This window comes from Netta rufina (genome assembly GCF_964035555.1).
Source record: "Netta rufina genome assembly, chromosome: 19".
In the NCBI taxonomy this organism is placed as follows: domain Eukaryota; kingdom Metazoa; phylum Chordata; class Aves; order Anseriformes; family Anatidae; genus Netta; species Netta rufina.
This window is the reverse complement of record NC_140143.1, coordinates 5,469,557-5,480,678: the sequence shown is the minus strand read 5'-3', so window position 1 is coordinate 5,480,678 and position 11,122 is coordinate 5,469,557. Positions and strand designations below refer to the sequence as shown.

General features: G+C 49.0%; 1 protein-coding gene across 1 annotated transcript; it reads left to right on the top strand.

Annotated features, from left to right (window-relative positions):
* Positions 1-420: 420 nt before the first annotated feature.
* SMIM36 (small integral membrane protein 36) lies at positions 421-750 on the top strand (the record flags this gene model as incomplete). Its single annotated transcript, XM_084298686.1, has 1 exon — positions 421-750. One exon carries the CDS (start codon positions 421-423, stop codon positions 748-750), a length of 330 nt encoding a protein of 109 aa, XP_084154812.1.
* Between the last annotated feature and the right edge of the window lie 10,372 nt (positions 751-11,122).

Genomic DNA, 11,122 nt, shown 5'->3' with positions numbered 1-11,122 from the left:
AGAAAAGTTACCTTGCAGATGATTCTCCCACTGTTTTATCTCTATACTCATTTACTAGTGAATGGCTTGGTTTTATTCAGCCCACAGCCACAGTGACTTGATCTGGCGCCCAAACCCACCTTTAGGGGGGAGCGTTTGCAAAATGCCCTTAGAGGAAGCCCAGTTTGGTGCCTGCCTGTCAAGGAAAGGTAGAGACCCTGAGCAAAGGGGATGTTTTGCTGTCAATATAGCATTCAAATTTAGCTTCTGCCACTGTAGGCAACGTGGCATTAAAAGAAGGAGCTTAAGTTATTAAACTGAGCTGCTTTAATCATCCAGTTCGGGGAAATCCATTGCTACAGGAGACCTGAGGATTAATGTATTTTTACCGCAAAGCCAATACATCTATTCTGATCAGTTAGCGCTCGCTCACTCGTGCATATGAAACTTCGCTGTCCGGGTTTGCACTCCATAGCATGGGATCAAATGGAGTTTTATTTGGAGATTGACCCTGTTACCTTGAATCTCATCATTCTGGTAGCTAGCTATGTTATTTTGCTCCTGGTTTTCCTGATCTCCTGCGTGCTCTATGACTGCAGGGGGAAGGATCCCAGCAAGGAATATGCTCCTGAAGTCCCTGCAAACAGCCAGCCTCCCATCCGGCTGGTGGTGATGCAGCAGGGCTCCCCAGGCACCCGCTGGGCGAAGGGGCTCGTCTCTGCCTACGAGAACGCCCCCGACCTGCCAGGGAAAAGGACTACTGTTGTGTGAAGGGACCTGCCCTGCGCTCCAGCTCCTGCCGATCAGCCTGCCTCGTCTGCTATGTTTACTCTCCGTTTGCAGAAGGATAACCCGTTCACAAGGTAAGTCGAGATGCCGATTTATTTGCTACGGTGCCACTGCCAAGGGGGTTGTTTTGTGTTCGGCTGTATCCTGTGCTGATACAGGCTTGCGCTGCTGCCTGTCATCCATAACGAGACTAATTTCCATTTATGCTGGTGCTGCCTCACAGCCTGCTGGTAGCTGGAGGCAGTGATGCGTTACCTGCTCCGGCACTGGAGAAGGGCCTTTGGTGTAGCTGCGGGTCATGTTTGGTGTCATTATTTTTGCAGGAATAGTGTTGTGCAAAGCATCCCGGCCCCGATGGGCTGAGCTGCACTGCCCTGCAGCCTCTGCACATCTTCCAAGTGCAAATGACCTTGGCAGGCTGTTCATCTCTCCAGTGAGAAAATAAATGCTCAAGGATTTCAAAAGGTTAGAGATAGTGCCTTTCTGATAGCAGCCAGCTGCTGCTCCCATCAGAATTCAATACTTCCCGTGCTGTTGTCAGCTCCCCGAGGGCAGCGCCAGCCTGTCCCAGCACTCATCCCCGTGCGCAGCACACATCAGCCCCTTGCCACAGTGAGACCCACAAGAACGTAACAGGACATAAAATACTTCCTGACAAAGCCTGGTACAATGCCTCCTTCCCCAAGGAAAGTGTGAACCGGGGTAGATTTACCAGTAATGCCATAGGAATCAGTCACTGCCGCCATCCTCCCCACTGAAACAGGCCCTGCAGTGATGCGGCCACATCCCAGCTCTCCGTGTATGTTTCCATGCATCCCTCTCACCTCCAAGCCTTCCTCTGGCTGTGCCCCTCTTCAGCTGGGTGTCTCTGGACCACAAGAAGGCTGGTGTTGTACCACCAGTAAATCTGCATTGGCTTCTGTTGTTCTTCCCATAATTTAGGAGCTACAAGCTAAGGGCCTTTGGCCAACTAATTTCTTCTACATCTTGCTGCTTTTCTCCCTCTTGGCCCTGAAGTTACTGTCTCCTACAAGAAAGGGAAATGTTTTCTTTGTCCTGGAGGTGAAGCACAAAGGGGCAGACAACAGGGATGCTGAGCTTGGAGCCACTGGAGTGGCTGCAGCGCTGTACGGATGCTCCGAGCTGCCTCAGAGCCAGCTGGGTCCTGCTGCACCCCTGGCCCGGGCTGCAACCCCCCTGGGGTGCTGGGCAGCTGCTGGCCCCGTTGGTCCCTGCTGCACTCTGCTACTGATGGCCAAGCTACCTTTTTTTTTACATATATATGTTTGTGTGTGTGTCTGTACATACATGTATATATATACAGATAGATATAACACTAATTTGGATAGAGAAAATTCATGATGTAAGCTGGTTTGTTCTACCCAAGTGCAGAAGACTGAAATCCGTTCTCTGAAATCCTAATGCAGGGTTTCAGAACCCTAATGTTATGTTACTGCATCCCCTGGGGCAGATGGCTGGAGTTATTGGGTATGGCACTTCTTAACCGGCGGATCCTAACAAAAGATTATTAAGAGAAAAATAGCACCAGACCCACACAGTGGCAGTTCTCTCTCCTGTACGCTGTTTTACGTCATCTCTGTGCGAAGTACCTGCCGAGTTCTGTAGAAAGCTTTAGTAAGCATTGGGTCAGATTTATTACCAGCCTACGTCATGTGTAGTGGATGACTCACTGGGTGAAGCGGTCCTGACACCTTCTAGACAGGCATTTTAAATGCCTCCAGAAATAAACTGCAGCAAATTCAAACCACGACTGAGCAAAGCTGTCAGCTGGATTGTACGGTTTGTGCTCCAGCTGGGCAGCAACCTGTGCTGCATCCCCGGCCATGCTGATTTACACGTCAGGCTGCAGAGCACCCTGGTGATGCAGAAGAAATCCTGAGATAGAGTAGCTTTGTATTCTACTGAATTAAAAAAGAAACAGGCAGAATGCTTTGTTTGTTTGTTTGTTTGTTTGTTTATGGTGGTGTTTGGATGTTTTTTGGGGGGAGGAAGAAGGGGTATCAAAACCTGATCTCATCCTCAAGAGTTTAGTTTTCAAGCTGCCCTTTGCACCTCTGTGGCTCAGAGGTGCACCTCATTTTGGAAGGAAGGTGAGACCTGGGGACTGGAGTAAAAACCACAACATGGTGAAACAGCTGATAAATTGCGTTGGTGGCATGGTCCTCTGCCACATATCGTACTGAAATAACTACACTGAATGCCTTGTTTTGTTTATTTAGCACTGAAAAAGTTTGGTTTAATTAACTGCAGGTTCTGGTGCTTTTGGCAGAGCTTGGCAGTGACTGAGCTCCTGGTATGTTACGGTCTGTGGCACCCAGGCAGGCCAGCGTTACCACTCCTTGGGCTCTCCTGCCTGCCTTATCTTTAGCTCGTAAGCTCTTTTACACTTTTGCATGTTAGTACATCATCTAGCATGCAAGGAGCCTCCTCAGCGATAAGGGGTCCTTGCTGTTAGGGACGAGAAATAATAATCTTTCCTGAGAAGAGTTGGAGGGAACAAAACAAATCAAAAATATCAGTGTTATCACAGCCATTTTCTTTATTGACGTGAGTTGTATAAAATGCCACAATGCCAGCAGAAAGGTCTACAGTTCTCTGTCAAAGGTCATGGAAATAGTGCGATGGTACCACAACCCAGCCGCTGTACTTCTGACACGATGCCTGAGTGAGCAGTTACGCATACAGAGATAGAGACTTGCAAAGCTACATTAATAAATACTTCAGAGAGCAGAAATTCTCCAGATGCATAATTTTCTCAGCAAATATTTTGTGTATATCAACCAAAAATTCCTGACTCCTTGAATATCAGTGGCGAATCTGTTGATTTTGGTGTGGTTGTTTTCTTGCTAAAGCTGTAGATAGGAAGCCCGGCTGCGATGCCGCAGGCAGTGCCTGGGGCGCTGTGAGCAGGGGAGCAGTTTTGAGGAAGACAGTGCTTAGCTCTAAGAAAACTTATCGGCTGTGATAGAGCTGGTGGACTCTGCCCTGAAACGTGGAGCTAGAAGCAGCAGATGACCTTTTCCTCATGATAGGACTTCTGAACAGCAGGCAAAATCCCCTTCCAGAAGATGAGGGACTAAAGTGCAACTGGACTTTGCCTACCCAGTGGGGAATAAATGGGTTTCTGAAAGTTTTGCCTGTACTAGAACAGTATTGCTGTACTTAAAGCAGTGAGAGAACCCTTGGACGTGTATAGAGAATCACAAATAACCAAGTTGTCGTGAATGGTGTTAGTTCTTTATGGAGGTCTCTGCTACGGCTGGGGCAGGATTAGTGCCTGCAGATGGGCATTTACCAGGCTGAGCTCACAGGAAAATGCCCTTGAAGCTGCTGTCCCTTGAGTGCTTGTGGTCCTGTGCCATGGGTGTGGGCAGCTGTGCAGTGCAGCCATTTTCCTTAAAGTGTGCTGGACTGAGGGTACATCCCTTGCTGGGATTCACTTGGTTTAAAAAATATCCTGAGAACAGGCCTTGCTGATGGACCTGCCATGTAGCCCTCTGCACATGCTCCATATCTGGCATTTCCAGTGCCATTCTGCTAATTGTGGATTCGTGCCTCACTTCATCGTAGCTGTGCCCCTGTGGGCATGTGTTTTGCCTAGAGGATTAGGAAATGTTGTAAGTCCTGGGTATCTAGCATAGAAATACTGTTTTGAACTAGAGTTCCATTTGCACATGAGTAAGATGGCAATAAAGATGGTGCTAGCACTTATTCAGAAGCAGTATGAGTTGGAGAGCACTGGATGAATCGAGAATGATTTAGGAAACCAGCTCTGTTTCCAGCTCTGCCCTTGGCTTGTGGGGCATCCCTGGCAGCTCATGTTCCTCTTGTGCTTCTACTTTGTTTCACATTAATTCTCTCTGCCCTCTGCAATGAGATTTCTCCTCAGATGTTTGTGGGGTTCACTATGGGGTCACTATAGAGTTGGCATGCAGGGGCTGCACTTGAATTTCACCCCGTGAACCATCCCCAGTAGTTTCAAACAAGACAAAACATACCCCAATCATGGAGAGCAGAGAAGTCGGTGAAGGAGCTGCTGTAAATCTGGGAAAACGTGGCCATAGGGCCTTCAGGGCTCTTGTTTCGAGTGAGCTGTGGTCACGGCAGGGCTCAGACAGGCTGCAGTTCTGTGGTTTGAAGGGAACTGAGTGCTGGTGGGAGGATTTATTGCTGTTCTGCAGGAGGCAGGAATTCAGTCTGGCTCTTTTTCAATTGGCATTAGTGCCCTTTTAAAGTTATATATTACTGCTTCTGTAAAGCATTTATTAAAGGGTTTCATAGAAGTAACAGGAAAGAAAAGAACAGATTTCTAGATTTCTCCAACATTAATTCAAGTCAAATGTATCATTAAATTTATTGCTTAAATAAAATATAGAGTTTGTGTGAGACTGTTCCACTGTAAATATACTGTCTAAGCCTTTGGTGTTTTTTTTAAATCCCTAATAAGCCACTACATATGAATAGGGGATTAGCCCAGACAGACTAACCCACGTTCACAAGGGAGAACTGCTTCCCATGCAGTGAGGTTTTTAGAATTTGGAAAGGGATAGATTTTCCCTCATTTTTTATTAGCACGTTGTTATTGTGATGCAAATGCTCATCCTCTGATGGTGCTAAGTATAGAAGCCCAGTAACACATCCAGGAACAAACCCCTTGGCTGCAAGAAGAGATTAAGAATGGGTTTTGCTGCCCAGACCCACCTCCCCTGCGATATCAGCTATTCAGCTGGTGTAGTGCTGGTGCTGGGACGGGAGCACCAAGAGGTAGAAGATTTGATAGTGGGTGTTTAATGAGAAGCGCTGTCCTCCCAGCCAGGAGCCAATACTGCTTCAGGTGCAGGGCAGCCCTATAGCCCAGCATGCCATCTTCTAGGTGTGTTAGAAACTACATCTCATAGCTACCTGTGTACTTTCTGCAAGGCAAAGCACTAGCTTGTGGCTCCTGCTCCAGCCCAAGTGTTCGGCTCTCCTAGGTGCCCAGTTTCCTGTGCTGTGTCTGTCCTGTTTTGTATGGCCTGGGCCTTGCAAGCACATGCAGGCATGTCTCTGATGTACCTTGAGGACTTCTGCAGCCTGAACCCCAAATAACTGCTTTTTGGTGCCAGATGAAGTGACAGCCAGAGCCAGGGTGAGGATGTGCACGTGAGGAAGCTGTGAGAGGGTGTCTGGTGTCTGCAGGCAGCTGCTGCCCAGGAGGCACTCCATCACTCCCCAGTGCTGGGGTGATGGAAAGCTAAATGAGTCGTTTACAAATCACCCTGATATTTGCAGTGGAAAGCTATCTAGCTTAACAAGAGAAAACCATCCCAGAAATACAAAAAAAAAGGAAAACCAGACCTGCTGCCATCCCTAGCTGCCTACCCCAGCTCCTATTTTTGCCTTCTCGCTCGCTGCTCCTGAGGCCTGCTGGTCTCCTTGGAGATGCTGCTGCTTGGCTCCTCTCTCAAAATGGCAGTGCTTGGTGTTCACCCCTCCACGAGGCCCTTCCACCTCACCATGCCAGGCAGGGTGACAGTTTGGGAGGCCTGTGGCTGTCACGAGGCATCCAAACCCAGCACCATGTCCCTCACCCCGGGCTAAGGCTGGGTTACTGCTACGGGTGCCCTGTGTGGGCAGCGAAACTGTGCCTGAGTTCCTCCATCTGCTAATGGCAGTAATCATTGTTACACAGTTGGGGTATCGGGTTGGTTTAATTAATATTTATGGAAGAACATGAGCTCCTTTCATGGGTGGTGCTATCGAGATACTGTTAATTATGAATTATTAATCTACTCTGATTAGACATGGGCCTGTTCCAGAGCACACAGCAGACTTGGACATATTGCTGAAGCACCACATTTCATGCTCTTTCAGTATTTAAATGCTTTGGGCCCACAGTATAGCTCTTCATTACCCTAAAAATACACTGAGCTTAGCTGTTCTTGACTTCAGCATGAGCAAAGAACCCAGGCTTAGCATCCACCTCTACTTGTCTCAATGATGTTGACTAAACCATTGATATTTTCATACAATTTCATTAGGTAATATTTTTATGTCCTTTTCTTATCCCAACCACACCACTTTGAAATAAAATAGATGTAAAAATTCAGGCCAGTCTGGGTCTACACCTCTCAAGACAGGGAGGAGGCTGGAGGCTGGCACCCCTTCCACGCCTGCCTTCAGGTGACACCACAGAGGCCCCAAGGCTCCAGGGAGTTGCCTCGAGTTTATTGCTGGAAACTGGGCACTCATAGATCAAGGCCAATACACACAGAAGAGGTGGATCGAATAAAGTAGCAGCTCGTGATGTAAAGTCTGTGCAGGCCATGTTCATTGGGTTTGCCTCTTACTCTCCCCAGCTGACAAAAAGACACTACCTGATGAGAGAATATTAATAGTGATAGGAGTGCAATATTTATTACACGTGATTTCTTTCCCTTTCTCTGCATGTTCTTCCCCTTTCAGGAGCATACTAAGCAGATTTTTGCCACAAGTCTTGTATTTTTCTCTTCCTCTTCCAAAAGAGGAAGAGAAAAATACAAGCCTCCTGCTGGAGGCTGAGGGCTCTTCCCTTAGCGCAGAGAATGGATGACTCTGGATTTCAGCTCGTTGCCTGCACGGGGCAGTGTGGTGATGTGGTTTGCTATCTTCAGGGCTCGTGGCAAGATTTCCACTGAATCACTTCTCATCAGCCACCAGCAGCTCTGCAGTTCCTGGCCCTCTAGGCAAAGCACACAGGTAGCAGCAGCAGAGCAGATGTGAACCCAGAGCTGCTGAAGGGAAAGCAAAGCTTTTTTTTTTTTTTTTTTTTTTTTTTTCTGATCAAAATGGGTACTTTATCATTTCTCAGGGCATTAGGTTTCAGGGTGGTTTAATAACGGGTGGGTGGTTTTATTACTAGCAAAAACTCCAAGTCAGGTGTCATTATACCAGGAAAAAGCAATTTGACAATAAGCCTTATTTTCCTTGCTAAAACAGTGTATGCTAACCTGGCAAAGAACTGCTTTAATTAATTGAGGCTCTGTTTACAGTTGATGCAGAGAGGCAGCTTGTAGGGACATGCCATCAAGTATTTTCCAGTGCAGACAAGGCTCTATAAAAGCTGCATTTTTATTTATATACCTCTGCAGAATTGAAAATTGGGGCGGTGCTTGTAAAGCCAAGAGCTTTGTCCCTGGGGTACTGAATAGAAGGCAAATCTCTGGCATCAGGAGGCTTCGTGTTTGTTTTGGGAAGGAGAGCTGGCTGGGCTCCCAACGCTAACTCTGAACATCTGAGGAAGAGGTTGGCTGGGAAGAATCGCGTTGTGACGCAGATGGGGAAAGCCAGGAAATTCAAAGCCGGGGCAGAGGCTCCTACCTTAACTCATTCTGGCATGGAGAAAATAACTGTGAAGTGTTAACACCACGTCCCTGGGCTGGGTAGTTACAAAACACTCTGGTGGTTGCACTCCTTGGCAGGACAGGGGTTTTACCAGCTTGTTGTGGTAGGGGTCAGGGAGCTGCTAGGGCAAGGGGGAACTTGCAGCCACCACCAGGGAGAATGTGGCTTGGCATCATCCAGCCTACTTGTTTTTGTGACCATCTGGGCAAGGTTATTGGGTCTAGGAGGACACGTGCTCCTCTTCTGCTGATATCTTTATAGTGTTGGAGGGACGAAGGTTCCCTTTCCTTTCTCTCCAGCTGATTTTGTCTCACCAGCTTTGCGACATGGCAGATCCCCAGGGTTCCCTCTGCTTGGGATTTTGTGTTCTCAGCATTACAAAAGTCCAGCTGCTCTGTGGGGTAGCAGATAAACTGTCACTAGGAGGATGTAAGATAATACTGTGGGCTGCTTAACGGGAAATGGCTCTGCAGCTGGACTCACCACTCTTCCCCTTTTGCAGAAGGAAAATGCTTTTCCCACTTCATCTGCTGAAGGTGAATGCCTGGTTTTCATCCTAAATGTCGGCCTGCAGTGGTAGGGAGCACCCCCCAGATCCCCAGAACAGTGCATTGCATCTGGACGGACAGGCAAATGTGTCTGCAGCAAGAGGGCAAAAGCAAGCTGCAGCATCAGAGGGACTGAAGCACACCCGCTGAAGCTTCCCCCGAAAGTTACAGCGTGTGTGCTGCAGGGGTAAGGGGTAGAGCTTCACAGCACGGTCATGTCATACGATCTTGGTTTCCTGTTTTGCTGAAGTAGAACAGCTGGTGGGGAGCAGGCGTGCTGCGCCGTGGGCCTGCTGCACTGTCTGTGCTGGGGAGCACATGGGGTAACCTGGAGCAAAGCATGAAAACTGGAGAGCCCAGATCGCTGCCATCTTTTAGAGCAGAAGTGAGGGCGTGCTCACTGAAGGGAAAAGGTGAAGGAAAATGATGAAAGGCCAGGCTGTGCCCTCCATGCGCTTCTCTGTTGATACACTCCACAAAGTCTTGCTCTTACCTGGTCAAGGCCAGGTCCAGCTTTGCTGTTCGGAGCTACCCAGCTGGTGACGTGGGCATGGGGTGGTTTCCTGGGCACCACATCCTGCTCAGCCCTTGAGCACATCATCTTGCACCTGGCAAAATTTGGCATTCACTGTTTCGGCACCACCTTGCTGGATTAGCTCTGCTCCTGCAGGGCACCACCTTCCCTGCCTGAGCAGATAAAGCTCCATCAGCCAGATCATGCCCAGCTCAGGCTCACAGAATAACCCGCCAGAAGGTAACGAGGGCTCAGCTAAGCTCTGAGTTCAAAGGGACACTTCGGGGTTAAAACCAGTGTGCCTGACAGTGACCCCGCTGGGGGCAGGCAGTGCCCGGGATGGAGCAGGGTGATGTGGCCGCATGTCACCAGCGAGTCTGTAGGCACAGTAGGCTCACTGCTTCCCCGTGCCACCCTATTGCACCCCTGCACTATCAGCTTTCCTGTTTACAATGCGGGCTGCCCAGCAGTACTGCACCCCGTCACAGTGGGGTGACCGCAGCGGGTACAGGGGGAAGCAAAGCAGAAGGTCCTGGCCTTCAAAGAGAAGGCAGAAAGTACTGGGATGTTTGCCACGGATTTAAAAATATGAAACAATTGTAATGTGTGTCTCCTAGTTAAAGGTATTATAGAGGGAAAAGCAACTTTGCCAGATCCTTTGGCTGTTGTACACGTTGATGTATAATGCATGCACACACCTACACGCTTGGAGACGTGTGCCTTTGTGCACATAATTACAGGTTGTTGTACAGAGATCGCAGGTGTTTCTATTTTCACCTGGTATTATGGTATCTTGACTTTAACTCAGAAGTCACCCCAGCTTGATTCTCATCCTTCCCTGCCCCTCGAATCGCTCTCTTCCTTCTCCCAAAAGTTCATGCCACAGTGCAGGTGCTCTGACAGTCAGCTGCATAAAGCAGTCATCCTCCTGAGCATCATCTTCCCAAAAACTGAGTTCTGGGATCCAGGCACAGCCCCCACGTGTGCTTTGTGTCTCCCCACAGACCACCAGGATGTGTTTGGAGTGCACACGGAGCGGGAGAGAAGGTCCGAGCCTGTGGGGCCACACAGTGACCATGGGGCTGGCACCAGGACGTGATGGGGCTGCTGGAGGAGCTGCCCGAGGGCTTCTGCCATATGCACCCTAGTTCCAGGTCCAGCACTTCTTTGTGGTTTTCACACTCCATGTTGCTCTTTGTACACCATGACCACTAATTGCTCCAGCTAATGAACTGTTAAAAGACAGGACAGCTGTGCTGAGAGGTGCAGGCAGCAGCCTGGGAGGCAGCCCCTCCCTTTGCTTTCCCTTAAGGGCCTCAAGCCACGGCTTTTCCTACTCGCTAGGTACAAAGTTGGGCCAGGCAGCAATTTCAAAGTGCAGATAGGATGAAGGAAATCAAATATTTGTTTCCATTGGAATTTGTCTAATCTGACTGCCTTCCTCTGATGCCTGTCAGGAAGTACAAAGCCCCAGGAGACAAGCAGCAGCTCCGGGCTTACAGCTGAGCCCCCCCGAGAGGCCGAGCACACCCCTCAGCAGAGATTGAACTGGGTTCCCTGGGCTTCCTTGCATTACTGTAGGCTTGGTGCAACAACAAAAACAGCTGCTTTGCTTGTTTTAGAGACTTTAGTACTTGGCAAAGTGCCTCATTCTCTGGGTGGTTTTGTGGATCCTGTGGATGAAAGTCCCTGACATGGAGGGGACGCGCAACGCTGCGGGCACAGCAGTGCTGGCTGCCCTCACCCGGGCAGGGTCAGCTGCTGTCACCAGAGCTGTGCCTTTGCCAAGTTGAGGTCTCATTTCTGGTAGGCCTGTACAGTGACCTGTGCATCGCAGAAGGCAGGCCTGTACACAAGCAGCAAACCATCAGGTCATTTCTTTCACTGCCTTTTGCATGTAAGGCAGTAG